This window comes from Sus scrofa, chromosome 6, assembly GCF_054392235.1.
Source record: "Sus scrofa isolate SSC_HxYL_T2T_F1_AM1 chromosome 6, Sscrofa_HxYL_maternal_Yorkshire_Landrace_v2.0, whole genome shotgun sequence".
In the NCBI taxonomy this organism is placed as follows: domain Eukaryota; kingdom Metazoa; phylum Chordata; class Mammalia; order Artiodactyla; family Suidae; genus Sus; species Sus scrofa.
Window position 1 is genome coordinate 82,810,009 of NC_139388.1, and position 26,174 is coordinate 82,836,182.

A 26,174-nucleotide genomic window follows, 5' to 3' on the forward strand; every position below is an offset into this window, starting at 1 on the left:
GGCCATCCTTTAAACTGGCTTCTCCCTCCACCAGCCCCCTCCCTCTCAAAACACACACACACACACACCCACTCCCATCTCCCTTTCTGCTTTTTCTCCATAGCATTTGTCACCTGTAAGTGTATTTTATTTATCAATTTGTCTATTTCTGCCTCCTCGCACCAGAATACAAGGTCCCTGGGGGCCACACGGAAGGAATTCTCATCTGTTTTGTTCATTGCTTTCCCCCAGAACAGAGCTTGGCACCTAACAGGTGCTCACAAAACAGTCATTGAATGATAAGCATGCTAAGTCTAGAAAGAGGAGTAGGGTGGAGGAAGAGAAGAATCTGGAGGGAGTAACAAGAAGAAAGGGGAGAGGGGAAAGGGGAGAGAGAGAAAGAGCGTGTGCCTCTGTGTTGGGAACTGAAAGGGCCCGGCGTCTGCCTTTTCCCAGCAGTGAACTGGTTGTGGGTGAAATCAAGGCCAACCAAGGCCCCAGTGACAGTAGGACATGCAGGGCCATGGCCACATGCCTGCCGGGAGGCAGGTAGGCTGACCTTGGCAGCACATGACACATGCTGTCATAGAGGATGGGATCATTGACCCAGAACGGAAGGGGAAGCCATGGACTCTGCCTGGCAGGTATCAAGGAAGGCATCTGGGGAGTTCCCCTTGTGGCTTAGTGGGTAACAAACCTGACTAGTATCCATGAGGATGCGAGTTCGATCCCTGGCCTTGCTCAGCGGGTCAAGGATCTGGCATTGCTGTGAGCTGTGGTGTAGTTCACAGATGAGCCTTGGATCCCATGTGGATGTGGCTGTGGCTGTGGCTGTGGCTGGCAGCTGTGGCTCCGATTCAACCCCTACTCTGGAACTTCCATATGCCATGGGTATGCTCCCTCAGCCAAAAAAGGGATGGTATCTGGAAGAGACTGCATCTTCTCCTAAGCACAGGGAGGAGTTCAAACGTTCTAGGTGCCCTGGGCGTCTAAGGGCTGTTCCCGGAGTTCCCGTCGTGGCGCAGTGGTTAACGAATCTGACTCGGAACCATGAGGTTGTGGGTTCGGTCCCTGCCCTTGCTCAGTGGGTTAACGATCCGGCATTGCCGTGAGCTCTGGTGTAGGTTGCAGACTCGGCTCGGATCCCGTGTTGCTGTGGCTCTGGTGTAGGCCAGAGGCTACAGCTCCGGTTCAACACCTAGCCTGGGAGCCTCCATATGCCGCGGGAGCGGCCCAAAGAAATAGCAAAAAGACAAAAATAAAAAAAAAATTTAAAAAAATAAGGGCTGTTCCCATCCCTTCCCCTAACAGACAGGCGCTGGGTCGTGACCTCTTGATTTAGCTTAGCATCTGCTTCCTTCGGGCCTCGCTGGAGCTCTGCCCACAGGAATTGCTCAGGAAATGGTGGCTGCATTAAATTCAGATGGAAAGCAAATGGAATGGCCTGGAATTGTCAGTATCTCAGGGTCATGAGCCTGGAACCTTGGATCTTGGGTCTTGGATCTTACCAGTCAGAGCCACAGGTTGTTCCAGGGTTTCTCTGGCCTCCCAAAAAGAAGTGACATCACCACCTGGAAGAACACATAGGCTTTTACCAGGTGAAAAATAGAGAGCATTTCAGGTGGAAGGAAAGACAGAAACAAAGGCAGAAAGGAAGGCTAGTCCAGGGAGTGTTTCTTTTTCTTGTCTTGTCTTCTTTAGGGCTGCTCCACTGGCATATTGGAAGTTCCTAGGCTAGGGTTGAATCAGAGCTGGAGCTACTGGGCTACACCACAGCCACAGCAACGTGGGATCTGAGCTGCATCTGCAACCTACCCCACAGCTCACAGCAACACTGGATCCTTAACCCAGTGAGTGAGGCCAGGGGTTGAACCTGCCTCCTCATGGATACTAATCAGGTTTGTTCTGAGGAGCCACAATGGGAACTCCTCAGGGAGAGTTTCTTGAGAGTGAACAGTCGAATTGATTTTTCAAAGATAAAGCAAAACACGTACTTGCTATCAAGTAGGTGTTTGGACTTGTGTTTTTAGCAAAAGTTTTAGTAAAGGCCTGTTCCTTGAGTCTATGTACCAACAGACTGAGCCCAAGGCAAGGTTGGCTGTGTGCATCTTAGAGCAAGCTGCCAACCTACGGAAGGGCTGAAATCCAGTGAGGTTGCCACTTCCTCCAAACCTCAGTTTCTCTAAAACCAATGATTCATCTAATCAATCATGCTCTTACCCCACAAACAATTTTTTTTTAGTTTTCTTTATTTTTTTTTATTACTTGAATGAATTTATCACATAATGATCATAACAATCTGATTTCACAGGATTTCCATCCCACACCCCAAGCACATCCCCCACCCCCCAAACTGTCTCCTCTGGAGACCATAAGTTTTTCAATGTCTATGAGTCAGCATCTGTTCTGCAAAGACGTTCCGTCTGTCCTTTTTTCAGATTCCACATGTAGTGAAAGCATTTGATGTTGGTGTCTCACTGCATGGCTGACTTCACTTAGCATGATAGTTTCTAGGTCCATCCATGTTGCTAAGAATGCCAGTATTTTGTTCTTTTTAATGGCTGAGTGATATTCCATTGTGTAATATTCCATTGACCACAAAATATGTAGCAGCTGATAAGATAAGGCTGACAAGTTTCCTGCTCTTTAGTGGAAGGGTAGGAGACAGATACCCTCCACCGGTAAAGAAATACATTAAAGACAGCGAAAGATGATAGTAAATGCTGCAGTGTTGTGGAAAGGTAAAATGGGCATGCGAAATTGCTAAATGACATAGGTTTGGCCAGGTTCATGGGAGAAATTAATGTTAGCCGAATGTCAATATTTGGCAGAAGTTTATAAAAAGGAAAAAATCCAGTTTGGTAGTTTGTTGAACTGTGTTGGAATATTTCTATGATTTGTTGGTTTGATCTTAAAGAATATGAAAGAATTTCAAGTATATGCAATTTTTATCATTTGTACCTAAGTAGCCAAATCATCTGTATGTTTGAAAAAGAAAAAGTTGTTGAATAATTAAAAAAAAAAAAAAAGAAAAAGATGATGGTGGAGTTCCCACTGCAGCACAGTGGATTAAGGATCCAGCGTTGTCTCTGTGGCAGCGTGGGTTCAATCCCTAGCCCATGCAGTGGGTTAAGGATCTGGCATTGCTGCAGCTGTGGCATAGGTTGCAGCTGTGGCTCAGATTCGATCCCTGGCTCAGGAACTTCCATATGTCATGGATGTGGCCATAAAAAAAAAAGATGCTGGCTGTGCAGGGAAAAAACAGAATACCATGGGACTAGCAGGAGGAGGAGGCGCTACCTTGAGTGGATGGTCAGGGAGGGCCTCCTGGAAGAGGGGGCGTTTAAGATGAGACCTGGAGGACTAGGAATCAAGGGGGCCAAGTCTTTTTTTTTTTTTTTTTTTTTTGTCTTTTTAGGGCTGAACCCACAGCATATGGTGGTTCCCAGGCTAGGGGTCTAATCTTACGCCACAGCCACAGCAACAGCAACACCGGATCCAAGCTGCATCTGTGACCTACACCACAGCTCACAGCAATGCCAGATCCTTAACCCACTGAGTGAGGCCAGGAGTTGAACCCGTGTCCTCACGGATACTAGTCAGATTCGTTTCCACTGAGCCATGGTGGGAACTCCCGAGTGAGCCAAGTCTTGCCAAGTATTATATATATACATATATTCGAGGCAAGGAGAGCAGTAAGTTCCAGAGCCCTCAGGAAAAAAGCTTGGAAAGCTGAAGAATCAGTTATCATGAGAGCAGCTGCTGTCACGGAATGCCACATCTGGAGCTTATCCAGCCTGCGTCCCACTGAATAAGTGCCGCTCTTTGCAACATCCCTGGACATGACTTGGATGTGAGTCAATGTTGAGGGGTGGCCTCTAAGAAGGTGGGGTGCACAGATTATTTGACAGCTTTCCCCATGCCATAAAGCAACGGAGGGGCTCCTGATTTTCCTGTTTTTTAAAGCAAATCTTGGTAAAATGCAGTTTTTTTTTTTTTTTTTACATGTTTACAAACCTATGAACCTAATCTTTGTAACAGGCATAACAGACACTATGTGTTTTCGATGAGACTTTCAAGTTTCCAACTCTTCAAGAAAGCTCCCTTTCCGGTGAAGTTAAGTGGGTGGGGGTGGGGCATGACGCCCCTCTGGGTCCCCCACACACACTATATTTCTGTTCCTAAAAAGTGATAAATAAAAAGTGCCTCTGGGGATGGGAAACTCACCACTCCCAAGACAGCTCATTATTTCCCCAGGACACAGGAGTTACTAGAAGAAATTTTCCTGGCTCTAGTCCAAACCTCACTCCTCGCAGCGCCCACGCCTGGTGCCTGCTCTGCGGTGGACCACATGGGACAACAATGATGACTTTCATTCCCGAATGCCCCCTAGAGGTTTGGAGACAGGGGCTGGGTGCCCCAAGCCCCTTTCCAAACACTGGTTACTTTCCATGGCCTCCCATAACAGGCATCCTGTGACCCACAGCCCCCGCCTCCCTCCCCGTTTTCTAGAAACTCTCCTGGAGTTGGGGTTCAGAACCAGTACATCCCTCCAGATCAGGTCAGCTAGGACCGCCTTCTGAGCACCATACTCCTGCCATCACCACCAAGACAGCTGCTCCTTCTGTGACGTGACTGATGCTGGGCTCGGGGGTCCCACATATGACGGCTGAGCTCTGTTACCCAACCCTGCCCTTGTGTGTTTCCGTTGGGGGATCTTGGGGTAGGACCCATTCAATCTCTTGTTATATGAACTCACATCACCTTGCTCTTTTGATGGAGGTCATTCTCAGAGACTCAGGAGAAGAGTCCAAACTCCCTAGCCTAATGCTCAAGGTTCTCTGTGACTCACCAAAGTGCATCTTTCTGGCTAGACTCTCCCACCATTCCTAAATTCCTACCACACCTAAAGGAATGCCCTTTCCTGAGAAATTATGTGAGGGCATGTCTCACCTTCCTAGAAAAAATAGCCAACATTTATTGAGACTTTACTACGTGCTAACACAATTCTGAATGTTTGCAATGTATCAGTTCAGAACATAGGGATGAGGCAGGTAAAATGATTCACTCCATTATTCAGGTGGGTAAACTGAGGCACATAGCACTTGTCCAAGGTCATAGCTAATAAGTGGTACTTCCAGAACGTGGGCTTTTAACTAACAAGCATCCTTACCTCAACAAGTGGTTTTCTCCCAGCCCCGCATTCAGTGACACAATATTTGTAGCATTGAAATTGGAATCTTGGTGTATTTACAACACAGAAATTGTAGGGAATTCCCTGGTGGCTCAGTGGATTAAGGATCTGGCATCGTCACTGCTGTGGCTCAGGTCTCTGCTGTGGTATGAGTTCAATCCCTGGCCCAGGAACTTTTCATGTACAGCCAAAAAAGAAAAATGAATGAGAAATTGGCGAATTTTAAAAATCAAGGCTTTTTATTACCCCCTGAAGTATTAGTTATTAAACATTTACTAGGATGCCACTGGCTAACACCGTCAGCTATCCCATCCATTTGTAGTTCCATGAATGAGCCATTATAATTCATGCCTATGAGTCCTGCATGGGCCGTTCTCTCTGTCTGGAGTGCCTTTCCTCACATTCTTGTCCTGGTGAAATCCAATCCTCTCTCTCTCTTTCTTTCTTTCTTTCTTTTTTTTTTTTTTTTTTTGTCTTTTTAGGGCCACACCCACGGCATGTGGAAGTTCCCAGGCTAGGGGTCCAATCGGAGCTGTAGCTGCTGGCCTACACCAGAGCCACAGCAACGTAGGATCCGAGCCGCGTCTGTGACCTACACCACAGCTCACGGCCATGCCAGATCCTCAACCCACTGAGCGAGGCCAGGGATCGAACCCCCAACCTCATGGTTCCTAGTCGGATTCAATAACTACTGAGCCACGACGGGAAATCCCTCTCTCTCTTGTTTAAAAATTGTGGTAAAATACACATCACCTAAAATTTACCATCTTAACCTTTGACATATATACTTCAGTGGCATTAAATACATTTATAATGTTGTGCAACCATCACCACCATCCATCTTCGTAACTCTTTTCATCTTGTAAGACTGAAACTCGGTACCAATTAAACAGTAACTACCCATCGCCCCTCCCCAGCCCCTGGCAACCACCATTCTCCTTTCTGTTTCTATGATGTTGATAAGTATCTCACATAAGAGGAATCACACAGCCTATGTCCTCTTGTGACGGGCTTATTTCAGAATTCCCTTCCTGTTTAGGGCTGCGTACTATTCAGTTGTGTATATACATCACATCTTACTTATCCACTCACCTGTCAGTGGACGCTTGGGTTGCTTCCATGTCTTAGCTGTTGTGAAGAATGCTGCTGTCATCATGGTTGTACAATTATCTCTTGGAGACCCGGCTTTCAATTCTTTTGGGCACACGTCCAGAAGTGGAATGGCTGGGTCGTAGAGTAATTATACCTTTAATTTGTGAGTAACAGCCATTCTGATTTCCATAGCAACTATACCATTTTACATTCCCAACAAGAGTGCACAAGGGTTCCAATTTCTCTGACCCACTTTTTTTTTTTTTTTTTTGTCTTTTTGCCGTTTCTAGGGCCTCTCCCTTGGCATTTGGAGGTTCCCAGGCTAGGGGTCTAATCCGAGCTGTAGCCGCCAGCCTACACCACAGCCACAGCAACCTGGGATCTGAGCCGCGTCTGCGACCTACACCACAGCTCACAGCAACGCTGGATCCTTAGCCCACTGAGCAAGGCCAGGGATTGAACCCTCAATCTCATGGTTCCTAGTCAGATTCGTTTCCACTGTGCCATAATGGGAACTCCTCCAACCTGTTTTTAAAGTGGGTTTTTAATCCAGGTGCCTCCTCTTCCAGAAAGCCCTCAGGGCCCGCTTCATCCTGGGATGGGCTCCTTCCCTGTGCTTATACAATATTTACTGAGCAACTATTATGTACTCGGTTCTGAGCATGGCACTTGAAACACAAGTTTACGGAAGAGATGATTTCGGCTCTCAGGGCTCCATTACTGATGAACGTGTTGGGAGGATCAAACTCAAGATTGAGTTCTACGGCAGGCCACCCGTGAGCCCTCCAGACCAGGAGCCACAGTGAGGCAGGGTGAGCAAAAGGCCACAAGGAGTGGGGAAGACCAGGGCAGAGCTAAGCCCACATGCCCAGTCTGTGGGCACAGCTGGTGGTTGTCATGTAGGAATCCAGAACGAGGATTGCCAGATCTTTTAAAGAGAAGTTGGTTGTTTGGATTTCTGTCTGAGATCCCTTGACGTTTATACATTCATTACTAATTCCATTTTTAAACAGGCACTCTGTAGGATGAGCAAAGCATCGCCAAAGCCTCCACATGGCCCTGGGCTGAATGTTTATAACCAAAAATCCAGTTTGACTCACCAAGCAGTTGATGGGAATCCTGAGCTATAATGCTAATTCTGCTTTTCACTTCTCCATCTTGTCTATAGGGAAATTATGTGACACTCTGGTTGGATGTCCTGGGAAAATCCCAATCATTATGTCTTTACCGGGTCTCAACCCCTTTGTGTATTGGAAAAAACATGGACTTGAGTGATGGGTCAGTCTTGAGAGTCTGGGTCCACCTCTGACTAGCTGTGTGGTTTGGGGCCAGCTCCTTAACATCTGCCCCTCAGTTTCCTTACTTACAGAAAGGGATGATAACTCTGAAATTCCAGGAGGATTAAGATCATGAGTTCTGAACTTGGCTTGTGCTTGTGGCACCACTGAATCTCACTGAACACCGAAATCCTCTCTCCTTCCTTCCTGGGCTATCAGCTTCATCATTCCCTCCAGTAGGAAGTGCCAGAGTATACGTATGTATGATGAGTTCTTTAACACTGCAGAGATAGGCACGCGTCCCATGGAAGGAGCAATCAGGGAAAACTTCTTGGAGCAGGGGGTCTCAATGCAGACTTTCTGCCAGTGAGCCCCAGGCAATCCTGCTCTAGTTGCCAGCCTCCTGAGGGGCATCAAATGGTTTGATGAGGCCGGGAGTGTGCCAGCCACTTAGGGTCTCAGGGCAACAGAGCACCCAGACAGGCCTTCAGCCTTGGGACAAACCTGCCCAAGACAGACACAGCAAGTGCCAGAGAACAAGCATGCTTATGGGCTTTTAATTCATTCCAGATGTTTCTTGTGGACCCTACTAGGGGTCAGATGTTGTTCTGGGTGCTGGAGTCAGACATGAATCAGAGACGAATCCTGCCTTCAAGAGTCTCTACTCTGAAATGTGAATGACTGGATCCATTGCCAAAGATAGGGGAGCTGGGAGGGGCTGGGTTGGGGGCCAGACAGTGAGTTTAGTTCTGGGGTTCCTGTGGGATACCAAGCTAGAATATCAAGCAGGTATTTGAATTTCAATTATTATATTTATTTAAATATGTTAACTATATATATATCTTAAATGTATATTAAGATACATTTATTATTAATTAAATATAATTGTATAGCTTATTTATAAATATAAATTATAATTAAATATCTATTTATACAATTATAAATTTACATGTCATAATTATATTTGAACTGTGAGTTGGAGGAGTGCAGAGGGAATGAAGCTAGAGCCAGTGGAGTCGTGCATTCACTCAACAAACCTACCTACCTACCTGAGCACCTACTATGCACCAGGTGCTGGGGGTGTAGAAATGAAGCCGACCCAGTGCCTACTTTTGTGGAGCTCTTGTTTTAGTGCAAAGACCTAATAGCAATGATGCTTGTAATAATTATGCTTCACTGAATACCTACTAGGTGTCAGGCACTGCACCGAGCCCCTCTGCCCCCATCATTTCATTGAATTATCACCATTATGAAGTGAAGCTGGTTCTGTTACTGTCCTGCTTTCCAGATGGTGAAAATGAGACTGAAGAGGTCAGGTGACAGGGGTAGTGAGAGGTGACACCCAGCTCTGAAGCCCTCGCTCTGCCTGACTCGAAGCTCAGGCTGTGTGACCTGTCATTGTACTTCTCTGCCTCCAAGTATTCAATCATTTTTCTTCACACAGGGTTATTGTTGAGGGAAAGTTAGTGCCACACACTGCTTGGCCTGGGGACATCTGGACAGAAATAAGACTTAAATCCCTGAACATGGATAACTCACCCCGAGAGAGGGCAAGAGAGGGAGAAGGTGGTCCCTTGAAAACAGTTGCCTTTGCGGGCCAACAGAAATGGGGGGTGAGCCACAGGAGGGCAGATGGCAGAGTGTGGTCTCTTGAAAGCCAGAGGGAAAGAATTTCGAGAAGGATGCAGTGGTCAATGGGATAGAGTGTCCAAGAGACTAAGGGCATGAAGCCCAAGTTTGGGCAACACTAGGCTTGGGAGGATCCCTGGGAGCAGGGTTAGGGATGCAGCAGAGGGCAGGCAGCATGGGGTTCAGGAAGGAGCACGAGGGGTTCCCATTGCAGCTCAGCAGGTTAAGAACTCAACTAGTATCCATGAAGAGGCGGGTTCGATCCATGAAGATGTGAGTTCGAAGATGCCAGGATCCAGCACTGCAGCAGGCTGCGGTGTAGGTCGCAGATGTGGCTTGGATCTGGCGGTGGATGTGGCTGTGGCTATGGCAAGGCCAGCAGCTGCAGCTCCAGTCTGACTCCAGTTCGACCCCTAGCCTGGGAACTACTTCCGCATGCCGCAGGTGCAGTCCTAAAAAAAAACAAATTAAAAAAAAAAAAAAAGGAGGGAACAGGTAACAGGCAAGAAGAAGCTTCTCTGTCTTGACCTTTGGCTTCTAGAGGAAAAAGAAAGCTGGAGAGAGGGCAGCAAAAACAAAAGACGTTTTCCCCTTTTCTTTTCTTTTATTTTTTTTTGCTTTTTTTTATTACTCAAATGAATTTATCACATCTGTAGTTGTGTAATGATCATAACAATCTGATTTCGCAGGATTTCCATCCCACACCCCAAGCACATCCCCTCACCCCCCCAAACTGTCTCCTCCGGAGACCATAAGTTTTTCAATGTTTGTGAGTCAGCATCTATTCTGCAAAGAAGTTCCGTCTGTCCTTTTTTCAGATTCCACATGTAGTGAAAGCATTTGATGTTGGTGTCTCATTGTATGGCTGACTTCACTTAGCATGATAGTTTCTAGGTCCATCCATGTTGCTAAGAATGCCAGTATTTTGTTCTTTTCAATGGCTGAATAATATTCCATTGTGTGTATGTACCACATCTTCTGGATCCACTCTTCCATCGATGGACATTTAGGTTGTTTCCATGTGTTGGCTACTGTAAATATTGCTGCAATGAACATTGGAGTACATGCGTCTTTGCGAGTCGTGGTTTTCTCTGGAGAGATGCCCAGGAGTGGGATTGCTGGATCCAATGGTAGTTCTATTTTTAGTTTTCTGAGGAATCTCCATACTGATTGCCACAGTGGTTGCTCCAATGTACATTCCCACCAACAGTGTACTAGTGTTTGTTTTTCTCCACACCCTCTCCAGGACTTATTGTTTGTAGACTTTTTGGATGATGGCCATTCTGGCTGGTGTAAGGTGGTACCTCAGAGTGGTTTTGATGTGCATTTCTCTAATGATGAGTGATGAGGAACATCTTTTCATGTTCCCCTTTCATTTTTTAAATTTTTTTGGCTTCCTTTGGTTTGGTTTAGGATGGCAAGACTTGCAGATACCTTTAGGCAGAGGAAGTTGCTGGTCGAGAAAGAGAAATGAAAATGCAGGACAGAGAGGACATTTCCCCACAGCGGTTCTTATTTCTGGGCATACTATACATTTATGTGATGGCTTTACTATCTGTTTCCCCAACCGGAAGGGACGTTCCTGGAAGCCAGTTCTCCATCTTGTTCTCAGTGGGTTCCCAGCAGTGCCCGGCAGGGAGTAGACACTCAGTGAGTCCTTTCTTTTTTTTTTTTTCTTCTTGTCTTTTTACCATTTCTTAGGCCACTCCCATGGCATATGGAAGTTCCCAGGCTAGGGGTCGAATCCGAGCTGTAGCCGCCGGCCTACACCAGAGCCACAGCAACGCAGGATCCGAGCCGTGTCTGCGACCTATACCACAGCTCACCTCAATGCCGGATCCTTAACCCACTGAGCAAGGCCAGGGATCGAACCCACAACCTCATGGTTCCTAGTCGGATTCATTAACCACTGAGCCACGACGGGAACTCCAGTCCTTTCTGTATTGAAACGAATTCACGGGGTTCTGAGGGGTGCCTGGTGGTTGGGTCCTGGCAAGAGGAGGGGGTTTGCAAGGGTCCAAGGGCTTCTTTCTGATGCCGAGGGAAGTGGGAGAGAGAAAGAAGAGCCAGAAGAGGGAGGAGTCATAGCCATAACTTCTCAGAAGAGTGTGTATGTGTGGGGGTGGGGTGGGGGGAGGCCAGTCAGGGAAAGTGCAGAAGAACCTTGACCGTGGGTAGCCTGGGTCAGACCCTCCTCCGTGTTTCTCCTGAAAGTCGCCCAGGCGCCTGACATGCTTCAGGAAATAGCTGCTTCTCAACACTGAGAAGGAAAAAAAAAAAAAAAAAAAAAAAAAAATCCCCGGGGGGTCTCGCGGGGGGGGGGGGTGAAGTAAGACTTCCTGTGTGAGTTACCAGGAGTCCTGGAGCTGCCCAGACGGGGCGTGGGAGGGGGCAGAGAGGCTCTTAAAACCAGGCGCACCCAGCCCCTGCCTCTACCCCAGACCTGAGGACGCAGAGCAGGTGTCACTGGTGAGGAATCTCATTCTGGGGGCGCTGTCTGGCCCGAGGAGGGTGGGGCGAGGCACTGAGAGGGAGGGGGTTGTGAGAGGAGACCCCTGGCCCCCCCATCCCCCCCCTCAGACTACAGGGAGATCTCAGCGCTGCCTTCTGTATCCTGGGGGCTTGGTGCTATTGATCTTCTCCAGCCAGGAGACAGGAACTGGGGTGGGATGGGTGGGGAGAAATCTTTGGAGCAGGGGGTTATACTGTACGTAGAGTTGGAGGGCTTGTGCCCCCGGTGACGCAGCCACTCCCCAGCCTCCATATTTTCATGCTTCCATCAAGCTGTCGGTCTCCACCCTTACCCACTCTCATTACCTCAGCCGCTGCTCCACTCCACAATTATCTCTTGGCCTGGCTCATTCCCCTCTGGCTGCTTGATAAAAATAGCCAATGCCACATCCTTCTCCTGGGAGCCGGCTTTGGGCTTCATTGAAGGTCCACTTTCCTGCAGCTATTTCAATGCCTCTGCCACGTCCTCCGTGAAACTTCTTTTGCACACTTTCAGACCCTTTCGGGTGGGGCCTGCCATCGCTGCTGGCCCACACCATGTCCCAAGGGGTTCTCACATGCACCTTGGGATTTTGATTTTATTCAAGTATGGTGAGGCCAACAGATCAGGAGACGATTGCATTTAAAAGATAGTTTTAAATCTTTACAGTTTCCAAGAGAAGGCGGGGGGTGGGGGTGGGGTGGTGCACATCATACCTTGCAGGGTCATACAGGGAAGCACCAGGGTTGATCAGGAGGCAGAAGAAATAAAGGCAAGCATGGCCCAAAGTCTGTATTGTATTTCTTGTGTGGAAGACAAGACAGGCACGGTAAATAGATTAGGATTGGCTAGCTTGAATAATTGCAGTGGACTCCAGGTTTGGGGGTGATCCCTGGTGGTCTGGTCCTGGTCCTGGGGTGATTTAGACGAAGGGAAATATTGGCTTGGAGTGTGAGAGTGAGCTAGAGGAAGTGGTTGGGCACTTTAGTTTATGACAGGTTGCATTTGAAAAGCTTGTTCACAGGAGAGTCTTTTGCTTTATCTAGGAATTAGCTAGTCCTGGAGGGGCTGCCTCTTGCCAAGATATCAAAGCATCATAAAATATAGAAAATGGGAGTTCTTGTTTTGCACAGTGGGTTAAGGATCCAGTATGGTCACTGCAGTGGCTTGGGTCGCTGCTGTGGCACAGGTTTGATCCCTGGCCAGGGAACTTCTGCGTGCTATGAGTGTAGCCAAAATTGTGTATATATATATATGTATACGTATAAAAAGTGCACAGGGGTGGCTCAGAAGTAGTGGAGGAGGGTCAGTCCAAAGAAGAGGTTTGGAGTCCTGAGTTGACTCCTTGGGCAACTCACTGCCCTTCCTGATGCTCGATTTGTCCATCTGTAAAAATCAACAACTACCATTCTCCCATTCAACAATGATGGTAAAGGGCAGATGCTGTGCCAGCAGATTTGAAAATACCCACCTGGTAGGGTCATCGGCAGGTCATCAGCAGGTTTAAGGAGACAGAAGATGGTGTCTGGCATGTCATAGGTGCCCAGGGCATGGCCGCTGGTATCTTCCTCCTGTCACAGCTCCAGGAAGCAGTAAGAAAGATTGGCGTGGATGGGGAGGGTCAGGAGCCATTGTCCCTGGCTTTTTAGAGCCCTCAGAGTGGAGACTGGGTGGACAGAACCCTCAGGAATGTTCTTGGAACTCAGAGGAGCTGCTGGACAAAGGATGGCAAGGAGGGGCTAGCCCTGTAGCCGGGAGCCCTGGGGAGTGGGAGGTTGTGTGTTTGGAGCCAGGCTTTGGGAGGTGCCAGGGGCCCTGGCAGAGTGCTGGCAGAGTGACCACTGACCTCAGAGATCAGAGACAGCAGGGCCTCCACGTGGAATCCCTACAGACTGGAGGCCAGCTGAGCAGCTCTGGATGAACAAGGACTTAGGGATCCAGAGAAAAAGGGAAGCAGGCAGCCACCAGTAAGGAACTTCTAAGGGGCTAAGTTAGAATCTGTCACTGGCCGGAGACACAAGGGATTTCTCTTGCCTTCTCGGTATGATTTTTTTTGGACTCCAGGCTAATGATGCATGTATTTATCAAAGGTAGATGCTGGGAGGGAACCTGGGGCCTCTGGATTTACAGGGTAGAGACTTTTGTTCTCAAAGGAGAACACGTCCCTCTGGGATGTGAGGGGCAGTGAGAAGCGTACAGGCCTGGGTATGAACCCTGCCTCTACTTTTTTACCAGCTGTGTGACTTCTGGCAAGTGGCTTGAGCTCTCTGAGCCTCCATTTCTGCACTGGCACAGTGGGACCTGTTGGGGAGGAAGAAATTTTCCTCTATCCTTCTAAGTTCTTCTGGCTGGTCTAAGAATACAATTGACATGAGATAGACTACCAGGAGAAAAAAAATCAAACAAAAGGGCAACAAACAGCCTGTATCCTCAGGGAAACTGGGGAACTCAACCAAATGGCCCAAACCCTTACTGTAAATAACCATCTTCAGCTAAATACTGAAGAGGCAGTTGGGGCTAGTGGTTTGGGACTTCAAAGGGGAGGAAGCCAATTCACATAGAGTTGGAAAAGCAAATGTTTGCAGAGACAATGGAACGCAGGGTGGACTCTGATCTCTAGTCCCCACCACACCTATTGCCAGATTCCTTGGAGATATTGCTGCTATTAAGCTCTATTCCGGGAACAGATCTTTGATCTAAATTCTTTAGGGAGCCAAGGGGGAGGTAAAAGAAAGACTCCCCAAAACTTCTGTCCCTTAAAAATAATCAGCCTAAATGCATCCTTATGCCAAAGGGACATATTTTGGGGCGCAAATTTTGTTCCCCTCCAGAGCAGTGATACCTACTCTCACAGCTGCTGTACGCACCCAGGGTTGACTTATTTTTTTTAGGTAGACACAGTGTCTGGGCCCATGAGAATGTTTCCACTTTAAATTCTTTTAAAATCAGGAGAGGAGTTCCTGTTGTGGCTCAGCAGTAATGAACCTGCCTAGTATCCGTGAGGATGTGGGATTGATCCCTGGTCCCACTCAGGTTAAGGATCTGGTGTTGCCATGAGCTGTGGCGTAGACCACAGATACAGCTTGGATCCTGTGTTGCTGTGGCTGTGGTGTAGGCTGACAGCTGCAGCTCCAATTCGACCCCATAATATCCATATGCTGCAGGTGCAGCCCTAAATAAAATAAAATAAAGTCAGAAGAAAAAGAATGAATGCAATACAGTGAATGCATAAGAATGAATCCAGCCTATATTTGTTTTTGTACCAACACTGCTGTAAAATATAACAACAAGAATTTGGGGAGGAAGGAGCAATTGTGTTGGGGGCTTTGGTGATAGGAAAATTCTCTCCCATCTCTACTGGGGCAACACCCCATGGAGTCCCCCCCCGCCCCCCGCCGACTCCCCCTCCTCTCTCCCGCCCCTGGCCCTGGGACTTCTTGAGTCAACTCCTTGAGGGTTTTTTTGCCTCATCTTTTCCAGCTGCAGTTGCCTGCTTCCTGCCCAGAGAGGGTGGGGCCTGGTGGGGAACCAGGAGTGGGGCCTGAACAGGCCATGAGGGCCTCTCCTGACTGGTGGGTCATGGGATGTATTTTTTTTTTCCAGAACTCTGAAGATGAAGGGGCTTCTCACACTGGCTTGGTTCCTGGCTTGTAGTAAGTACTTGCCCCAAAACCTCTGAACTTGTGACCTTCCACCTCTAGGGACAATAGGGTAGTGGAAAGGAGACGAGTCTTGGAAGTTATAGAGACTCGATTTTAATCCTGGCCCTGCACTTAACTGTGTAGATTTCAGCAAGAGCCTCTGCATCTTTGAGCCTCTGTTTCCTCACCTGTGACAGGATCATGGCCAACGGGTCGGGCTGTGGCAGGAGTCTAGGAGACAATAGGCAAAGGTTGTACTTGGAGTTCCTGTCATGGCGCAGTGGTTAACGAATCCGACTAGGAGCCATGAGGTTGCAGGTTCGATCCCTGGCCTTGCTCAGTGGGTTAAGGATCCGGCGTTGCCATGAGCTGTGGTGTAGGTTGCAGACACGGCTCAGATCCCAGGCTGCTGTGGCTGTGGTGTAGGCCGGTGGCTATGGCTCGGATTTGACCCCTAGCCTGGGAACCTCCATATGCTGTGGGAGCGGCCCTAGAAAAGGCAAAAGGACAAAACAACAACAACAACAACAAAAAAAAACCAAAACAAAGATTGTACTATATGGAGGACATGGAGCTTGTAGATGTGGAAGGCAGATTTTTCACTTTAATGCCAAATAAAATAAAATAAAGCTATAACAGGAGTTCCGATTGTGGCGCAGGGAAAACAAATCTGGCTAGTATCCAAGATCAGAAAACTGAGTCTTGCTCAGTAGTCCGAGGATCTGGTGTGGCCATGAACTATGGTGTAGGTCACAGATGCAGCTCAGTTCCCGCGGTGCTGTGGCTGTGGTGTCGGCTGGTGGCTTGTAGCTCTGATTTGACCCCTAGCCTGGGAACTTCCACATGCCGCGGGGGCAGCCCTAAAAAGCAAAAATAAATAAATAAATAAATAAACAAATAAATAAGCTTTTAAAAAAATAAAATAAAGCTATAATAAAACCAGCCCCTTTGTGTAAATATCCCATTCCATGATCCCTGGGGGTTCTCTGCTCAGACTTCTCGAGGTTTTCTATACTCCCTACCTGGAGCTGGGCTTTGGGCTTCCCGAGGCAGCTGGCAGCCCTGTAGCCATGTACACAAGCTACAATGGGCTGTCCTAGCCGATGCCTTGCCAGATCCCTGGAGACAGCAGGGCAAAAGGGAGTCCTAGTGCTGGCTGAGGGCTGCCGGCTCACTGTGAAACTCTGGGCCAGGCACCTTCCCCTCCCAACTACAGTTTCCCAATTGTCAGAGGAGGGAGCTGGCTTCGGAGATCTCTGCAGGCCCCATGCTGCTGTCAGATGAGGTACTTCTGGTTCCCCATGGTGCCAGTTGTGGGGAGGGAGGGGTGTACCATCAGGAGAGACAGATAGCACCTGTCTGCCTGCTTCATACAGATACCATGGCCCTTATCCCTAATATTTCTTGGTCACTTACTATGTGTCTGCCACTGCGCTTGGAATTTATACACGTCATCGTATGTCAACCCTCACGACAACTCCAAGAGGTCGGTGTTCATTTTCAGCCCCTCATCTTGCAGGTGAGGACCCTGAGGCTCTGAGAGGTGATGTGAGTTATTCAACATCATGCTGCGAATTAGCGGCAGAGCCAGGATTTGAATCCAGCTGCTTATTCTCCACATCCAAACTTGTAACCACCTCTCCATACTGTTTGCCTTCTCCTTTCTCGTTCCTGTCCCACTAATGGGAAGGATAAAAAAAGAGGCCTCTTGGTCACTTAGAGCCCCAAGGTGAGAGAAAGGAAAGGAGATGCTGGGCAAGGGGACCTGGAGCAGGTGTGCCTGGGTTTCATCTGGGGACATGGGCTCTCTTTCAGGTGTGCCTGCTGTCCCAGGGAGCTTGCTAGACCTGAGCACGATGATTGAGAAGGTGACTGGAAAACCTGCCCTGACGAACTACGGCTTCTACGGCTGTTACTGTGGCTGGGGGGGTCAAGGGACCCCCAAGGACGGTACTGATTGGTGAGCTAATTGTCACAACTGCCCTTTGTGCTCCAGGCTCTGGCCTACCTCATTTGATTCAATGTTAATTCTGAAAGATGAGTATTAGAGCACCATTTTAGAGATCAGAAAACTGAGTCTCAAAGATGTTAACTAACTTGCCCAAGGTACATCGTGTAACTCCCCAAATCTCAGTGGCCTAGTATATCCATCCATTGGTCTTTCTCTACATAACAAATCACCCCAAAATGCAGATGCTTAAAGCGATGAAAACCATTTACTTTTCTGCCACTTGGGCTTGTCTCTGCTCCACCTGGCTTCAGCTTGGGCAGCTCCACTGAGGCTGGGTGATCTGCTTTCTAGAATGCTATTCCTACTGCTGGCGAGGTATCACTGGCTGCTGGCTGGGACCTGAGGCCAGGGTTTGGGGGGAGCTCAGTTTCTCTCACTTGAGCCTCTCCAGGGTTGTCTGGACTTCTTCCCAGCCCAGCGACTCTTGGGTTCCCAAAACGAGTGTTCCAACTGCATGACACAAGAGTATGGCTTTTTATGATCCAACCTCAGAAATTTTATCACATCATTTCCTCTGTGCCCTTTCTTTCCTTCCTTCCTGCTTTCTTGCTTTCTTCTTTCTTTCTTTCCTTCTTTCAGCTTTTTAGGGCCACATCCTCGGCATATGGATGTTCCCAGGCTAGGGGTCCAACTCTAGCTGTGGCTGCTGGCCTACACCACAGCCACAGCAATGCCAGATCCAAGCTGCATCTGTGACCTACACCACAGCTCACAGCAACACTGGCCTACACCACAGCCACAGCAGTGCCAGATCCAAGCTGCATCTGTGACCTACACCACAGCTCACAGCAACACTGGATCCTTAACCCACTGAGCAAGGCCAGGGATCGAACCTGCATGCTCATGGATACTAGTCTGGTTCATTACCACTGAGCCACACTGGGAACTCCTTCCTCTGTCCTCTTGGTCAAGGCAGTCACCAAGGCTTTAGGAAAGAGGGGGCCTGCTTGCCACCTCTTGATTGGGAAGTGTCGATGTTCTAGATGAACATGGGGGTTGAGAGAGATTGTTCTTTAGATACAACCTGCTGGGTTAACAATTCTTATACAGCTAGACATGAATACTGGGAGGGGGGCACTTAAACGAACGGATGGTAGATGGTTGGAGCCAAGCCACTCACATTGGAAGGGGAGCTGACAGACCAGACAACAAAGGACAGGAAGCTAGAATGATCTATGTGGTCATGGATTAGAGTTAGAAGACTTCAGTATGAACACTCACTTAGCTTAATAGATATATAATATATATATGTATATTTTATATACATATATATATATACACATACATATATATATGTATATAAAAGAGAGAGAGGGAGAGAGAGAAAGAGATTTATTTTTTTGTTCTGTCAGCCAAAAGAAACAATACTCCAAAAGCAATAAACAACTCTTAGTGCCCAGATCTGGTTTCTGATCCCATTCTCCAGTAAGAGGAACCAAGGCTCCTTGGAGAGATGGCTGATTCCAGGACTAGGGCAGGAAAGACACAAGATGAGCCTGGAGCTTCTTGTAGTGCCAAAAATTAAGGATGGGCTCGAAGAGAACAAACCCAACCCCACATTGATAGGGATACACCAAAAGCTTGGGGGCCAACTGAAAGAGCTCCCAATGGCCCAGGTTGGAACAATGCAAGCAACAAAATAAACCCATAACCCATCTTATCATGAGAAAAACATCAGAGAAATCCCAATAGTAGAGCATCCTGCAGAAGACTCCACCACTGTTTCTTAAAACTGTCAAGGTTATCAAAACCAAGGAAAGTGTGAGAACCTGCTATAACCAAGAGGAGCCTAAAGGGACAGGAAGATTTTATGTAACATGGTGTCCTTCACAGGATCCTGGAATAGAAAAGGGATATTTAGGAAACACTAAGGACATCTAAATCAACTACGGACTCCTTTTACAATTAATGAATTGGTAATGATATGCTATTATTTAGTTAATTCTTTAATAATGTTGATATGTTGGCTGCTACAAATGTATTGTATTCATTTAAGATGTTGATAATAGGGGGAACTGGGGTAAAAGGGAGTATTCTGTACAATCTTCTCGATTTTTCTGTAAATCAAAATTTTAGGAGTTCCTGGCGTAGCACAGTGGTTAACGAATCCAACTAGGAACCATGAGGTTGCGTGTTCGATTCCCTGGCCTTGCTTAGTGGGTGAAGGATCCAGCGTTGCTGTGAGCTGTGGTGTAGTTTGCAGACTCGGCTCGGATCCCGAATTGCTGTGGCTCTAGCATAGGCTGGTGGCTATAGCTCCGATTCGACCCCTAGCCTGGGAACCTCCATATGCCGTGGGAGCGGCTCAAGAAAAGGCAAAACGACCAAAAAAAAAAAAAAAATTTAAAAATACAGTTGTCCACACCTCTCATACTTGAAGTTTAGTTTTCACTCATTTAACAATGTGAATCACATATCAGTTCCAGGACCCAGCTTTCCCCTGTCTTGTAGCTCTCCCCATGGCCTCTCAGTCCTCAACTAGGGCATCTCCATCCAGCTGAGATAGAGGAAGAGAGTGTAGAGGATGGTGTGAGAGAGGTTTTAATGGGTAGGTCTAGAAGTGCTGTATATGCCACTGGCCGCCAATCTGGTCATGTGATCTCACATGCGGTCATGTGATCTCCCTGCAAGGGAGGCTGGGAAAGGTAGTCTCACCATGGGCCTACCCTTTCTTGGGAAAAGGTAGGTCAATGAACAGGTATAGGTGTGGGGCAGCTCTATTGAAAGAGCAGGAAGGACTCATCCCTATTATTAGATTCTTTCTTGGTCAGACCTCACCCACCATGGTGACCTCTGCTCAAGGGACAGGCCCCTTCTGCTCAGGGTCTAAGTCTCTTGCATTGACAGGTGCTGTTGGGTACATGACTACTGCTATGCACAGCTGGAGGAGAAAGGCTGCAACACCTTGACACAGTCGTACAAGTACAGAGTCGCATGGGGTCTGGTCACCTGTGGTAAGGCTGGGGCTTCCATTCAGGCTACTGGAGCTACCCCTAGAGGTCAGCCAGTCTATATCTTAGGGAGACATGCCCAGGGTAGGAGGGGCAGGATTACTGCAACTGTATCTGAACTCCAGGAGAAGGACTGAAATATCTTAGACGCAGCATGTCCTGGGAGCCAAGTGTTTTGCATACTTCCTTTTGCTTGCTGTGAAGCTGATTTACTGTCCCCATTTTACGGATGAGGAAACAGACTCAAAGGCTTGCTAGCACCCACAATGAGTCGAGATTCAAGTTCAGGCGCTTCTGAGTTCAAAGTTAAATTTGTGGATGGAGACTCCTCTATGAGAGCTGGCATTCAGCCAAGCAAGGGTGGTCTCTACCATCAGACTGGGAGCCCCCAAGGGAGGGAGGGAATGTTCTCAGACTGGGGACTCCCTGAGGGCAGGGGCTGTGTCTCCCTGGGCTGAAACCTCCCCCCAGCAGCAGCTCTGCCTCTTCCATCAGATGGTGCACACACCCATCCCCAGTGTAGAAGCTGCGCCTCCCTCATCAGCCTGTGAGCAGGAAGGAGACTGAGAAATCTGCTCAGGCTGGCAGCAGGTCGTACCGAAGCAAGCCCGGAGTCAGGGTCACAGAGTCCCGCTTCCCTTCCTCATCCTGCATTTGGCGTCCTATTTGCAGAACGCGGGTCCTACTGCCAGACGCAGCTTTGTACCTGTGACCAGAAGTTCGTCTACTGCCTGAAGCGAAACAGGAGGAGCTACAACCCTCTTTACCAATACTTTCCCAACTTCCTCTGTGACTAGTGAGCTCCTCTGGTACCAAGACCTTTGCTCCCTTCTCCAGCAGCACAGAGCTCCCCCCTCCGCTGGGTTCCCCAGAGAGGCTCCTAGCTCTGGACTTCACTCCTTCTCAATGGACCACTGGGCTTAGAGGAGCCCCAGGGACATCCTCCAGAGTCCCAAGAGGGTGACTCTGGTTGTTGGACTTGGGAGGGTCAAGGTCCCTGGCCTCCACTTGCAAGATGGGCCGCTCTGGTGCCAACAGCTTTTCCCTCCCGCCTCGTCCTGAAGACAGCCGTGCTTCTCCAGGAGGAAGGCTTCCCTGGGATATGCCTTTACTGTTCAGGTCTGCAGCTGGATGATCACCATAACCCTGTAGAGAATTTTTGCTCAAGTAGAAGCAAAATTGACCCCATAATTCTGCCCTATAGATAGTAGATAAAATTCCCTCTTAAAACTAGTAATAACCACACAGGTATTTCCCCCACTGTGGGGGGATGGCCTGCATCTCCTTCTCTGCTGTTGGGGCACCAACTTCAGCATTAACCATGTTCTCTCAGAGGCTAAAAGTGCAGATTAGTAACTAGAAGCTTTCCTGGGATGAGTGCCAAGTTTTTTGGGCTCAGCTACTTGCGGGTCCTCTTGAGCCAAACACTGGGACCTTCTTCTTCCCCCAGATGAAGATGGGGAGATAATTGGCAATTGTGCCATCTGGGGCTTCCAGTCCCAAGAGGGTCACATTGGAATCTCAGTTTGGCTTCTGCTGTGCGGTCTCAGGCTCATTACTAATCCTCTCTGATTTCTGATCTTTTTTAAAAAGAAGCAATATTTCTTGCAACATAAATCGGGAATCCCAAGGTTACCTTGATGCCGACCCAAGGATGCTGAGGTTCTGGGATTTCACAGAGTAGGACATTAAAGGAATAGGGTCCAGCAGTGGGTTTATTTTTACCACGTAAGGACACCAAAAAGCCCACCTCATCTATCAATTCATAAAAGAAAGGGCATTCTAATACCCAAACTGCAGGAAGAAAGGACACATCCCCGAATAAAGGAGAGTCCCTTCCAAGAAAGGACCTCTGGATACTCTATGCTGACAAACCCCAAAATAACTACATGGTAAATGGGATCTATATTTAAAAACCTCCAATGTCAAACAATTTCAAAATAAAATTCAATTTTATGAGATTACTCTGAATGTACTAGTGTTTTAGAAATGCTTGCTGTGGACTCGTGTCTGCCTTTGACACTGGAACAAAGAATTTTGCTCACATGTCCAACTTGCTCATGAAAGTTTTTTTTTTGATCAGAGCCACTTTCCAAATCCATTTTAAATAGGTATGCAGAGGAAATGGGGGAGCTTTTCTTAATGCCACTTCTCTTCAATTCTGACATTCTGGATGTTGGAGAAGAGGCCTCAACCTAGACTTTTCCCTTCTCGTATCAGGGTCAGGTGTCAGGCATGTTGTGTCTTGCTGGTAAGTTCTGTAGGAGGGGGCTGTGTGCAGGCCCCTCTTCCTGGGGCATTCCAGCTCAGAGCCCTGGCATTTAGGCAGGTATTTGCAGATGAAGGATGCTCTAAGGCCGTGAAAGCCACCGCAGGGGCTGACATGGGTTTGAGCTGGAAGGGCTCATGGAGAACCTTTGTTCATCTACCAGGAAATTGAGGCCCAGAGAAGTTACGTGACTTAACCAAAGTCACACAGCACATCAATCCAGAAGTAGGATTAGACCTAAAATCCTGGTTCTACCTTCTGGCTCTGATCATAGTCCCACTGTTTTCAACTCTGCCCCCAAAAGAGAGAGCATGGAACCAGGGTAGGGATTGTGCCATGTTTATTCATTTGTTCACTGCAGCTCACAGCAACACTGGATCCTTAACCCACTGAGTGACGCCGGGGATTGAACCCTCATGGACATGATGTTGGGTTCTTAACCCACTGAGCCACAATGAGAACTCCTCACAGCATGAGTTTAGAGGGTTGCATCTGGTGTGTGCACGTGTGCATATGCTTATTATCATTTTTTTCCTTTTTTAGGGCTGCACCTGCAGCATATGGAAGTTCCCAGGCTAGGCATCAATTCAGAGCTGTAGGTGTTGGCCTATGCCAGAGCCACCGCAACGCCAGATCCAAGCTATGTTTGTGACCTACACCACAGCTCATGGCAATGCCAGATCCTTAACCCACTGAACAAGGCCAGGGATCAAACCTGCATCCTCATGAATACTAGTCAGATTTGTTTCCGCTGAGCCACGATGGGAGCTCCATGTGTGCTGTGTTTGCTGATCTACCACAAGTCATAAAGTGCTGCTTCAGCAAATTGTGTTTGCATCCTGGGAGTATATATGTGGGTTAACTGGGTCTGGGTTTCAATTTTATTACCTTCTGTGGGTTGCCATCCAAAGAATTTGAGAAAAATTCTCATTGACATGACCTCTCCAGGGCCCTCCTGGCTCTGAAGTTGCAGGCTTCTAACTGGCTTCCGCGTCTTAGCCTTAATGATACGAACCCCCTTAAAGGCTTCCATAGAGCTCCATGCCTGACTGCCTCAGCCTTCTCTTCAAATATGAGATCAGAACTGGGCCTTTGACTGTGGCTCTCCAAGCCCGTGATGGCATCAGTCCCTAAATGTTCAGTAACTACCCAACACAGGACTAGGACATAAACACAGATGTTTGGTCCCTCGTTGGAAAACAGAGATCCAAGCTACTGAGTTTCAGTCATGGGGAGCTTTGGAATCAGGTAGGGACTCTGCCTTCAGGGCTGTGATTTCATTATCTGAGCCTCAGTTTCCTCAGCTGTCCAATGGGCTAATAACACCTTCCTTGCTAAGTTCTTGGGAATGTTTGATGACATGATGCACATTAATTACCTACTACAGTGCCTGGCATGAAGTAGGCACTCATAAATGGCACTTGTCATGAGAGAGGACCATTAAACCCAAGCCCCAGAGTTTTGACTCCAAACACCAGCCCAAGGGGCCAGGGTCAGTGTCCAGGGCAGAAGGTGGTCCCTCTTCCATCTTTCTGGGCTGCCCCTAAAGCCATCACATGGGATGTGGCCATTGGTGATGCTGGGGTTGTAGGGGTCCCATTTGGGGGGATACTGGCGAGCTCTCAGGAGGGAGTAGCCACAGTTGCGGGTGAGGCAGCACTCGTGAAGATACCCAAACAAGGACGGGGACAAGCAGGTCCTGTAGCCAATCTAGGGGCTGCACGTTTATCCACCTCCAGTTTTTGGGCTGGATGCTGAGCCTGGCGTGCTTGTCTCCCCAGCCCTCCCATCATCAAGACCCAGCTCAAATGTTGCCTCCAGATGACACCTGTCCCAGCTTCCCCAGCAGAGGGCATCACTCCTCTTCTGGGATCCCATAGAGGACCAGTCACTGGTTGTCTCAAACGCTGGTCATTAGCTCACAATTTATGAAACACCTGCTTGTGTCAGGCCTGGCAGGGTCCCAGGAGGCACAAAGATTCAATAGCAACAACATAGAAATCTCTTTCTCAAGAAGCTCAGTCGAGGGAAGGGGGCAGACATACTGTAGACAAGCTCTGCATGTGATGAGGACGGACGATGGATGAAGGTGTTTTGAGTTGAAGCAGGAGGCTGTCAGCTAAGTGGGAAGGTGGTGGACTAATGCCACGGCCAGCCTGCTCACCACAGATTCTACTCCGTCTCCACCAGAGCCAGCAAAGAGCACGGGCACTGAGAGTAAAGGACCCGGTCCCCACTCTCAGGCCTGACGAGGTCACTCAGCCCACCTGCCAATACAGAGGGCGCCTTAGGACTCGGGTTCAGAGACTACAGCTTCCCAGTGTTGTGCATTGTCTCTGCCAGTATAGAAAAGGTTAAGCCTTTCCTCCCTGTGGGAAGGAGAAACTCTGTACAGGTGGAATCTGATGCTTTCTAAGGCTGCCCTAGGGACTGACAGGTAGAAGGACTGTCTCAGAATCACATGCAGTGAAAAGCACAAATCCCTGGAGTTCTCTTGTGGCCCATTGGGTTAAGGATCCAGCATTGTCACTGAGCGGCTAAGGTGTGGGTTCGATTCCTGGCCCAGGAAATTCCTCACGCCACAGGCATGGCCAAATAAAACAAAACAAAACAAAACAAAACACATCACCAAGCCAAATCAGCACTTCTGGTCTGGAGAGTAGAAATCTGTATTTGGAAACCATTTCTCCAGGGGATACAAATCATGGTCCTGTGCGGAGACCCTGGAAGGCTTATAGGTCAAAAAAATGAGCAAAGCTTTCTTGATATTCTCACACGTATCTGTAGGGTTAGCCTGTCAACCACTGAGACTGGGAGCACCTGTAGGTCCTGGTCCTGATTTTATGCATTTCTAATTTTCTGACAGTGCTGTCCGGATGAAAGATGTGTTGTCCTAATGAAAACAGAATTATGTATCACCGTCCATGTCCCTCAAATGCATATATATTTTAATAACTTTCTCTTTTAATTAAAATTTTATTACAATTTTTTTCATCTTTTATGACAGGACATGCTCTTCAAGTGCGTTACCTCTCTGCCTTTTCCACCTATAACTTTGTTACTGACAGAGACTCTTTGAACAAGCATGAGTTAGGCTCCTCTAAATCCTTTTTTGACTGAGCCCTGTCCTTAGACCTTGTCTCCAGAGCAAGAGTCATAAGTCACCTTGGGGCTATCTGATCAGATTTCCCATCCCCACTATCCCCATGGGATGTCTGATCAACCTGGCCTGCCTTTAGCAAGAAACTCCCCCTGCCCCCCCCCAAAAAAAAGAAAGAAAGAAAAATAGAAAGAAAAGAAAAGTGAAGTAGGAGTTCCCAGTGTGACTCAGTGGAAACAAATCTGACTAGCATCCATGAGGACGCAGGTGGGATCCCTAGCCTCAATCAGTGGGTTAAGGATCCGGCGTTGCCATGAGCTGTGGTGTAGGTGGCAGACATGGCTAGGATCCCACATTGCCGTGGCTGTGGTGTAGGCCAGCAGCTGTAGCTCTGCTTTGATCCCTAGCCTGGGAACCTCCATATGCTGCAGATGCAGCCCTAAAAATCAAAAGAAAGGAAGGAAGGAAGGAAGGAAGAAAGAAAGAAAGAAAGAAAGAAAGAAAGAAAGAAAGAAAGAAAGAAAGAGAGAGAGAGAGAAA

The 26,174-nt window shown here is 48.0% G+C and overlaps 1 protein-coding gene across 3 annotated transcripts in view; it reads left to right on the forward strand.

Moving 5' to 3' along the window:
• PLA2G5 (phospholipase A2 group V) overlaps positions 1-22,227 on the forward strand; it is a 78,617-nt gene extending 56,390 nt beyond the window's left edge. For 2 of the 3 annotated variants that reach the window (XM_084963133.1, XM_084963132.1), the window contains exons 2-5: positions 15,266-15,315; positions 17,119-17,263; positions 20,162-20,268; positions 20,938-22,227. In XM_084963133.1, the coding sequence (XP_084819259.1) occupies positions 15,276-15,315; positions 17,119-17,263; positions 20,162-20,268; positions 20,938-21,062 (417 nt within the window). In that variant the 5' untranslated portion in view covers positions 15,266-15,275 and the 3' untranslated portion in view covers positions 21,063-22,227. Of the gene's footprint in view, positions 1-11,509; positions 11,641-15,265; positions 15,316-17,118; positions 17,264-20,161; positions 20,269-20,937 lie in introns of those variants that run through there. The other variant, XM_013999038.3, reaches the window with a different exon arrangement.
• The last annotated feature ends 3,947 nt before the right edge of the window (positions 22,228-26,174 follow it).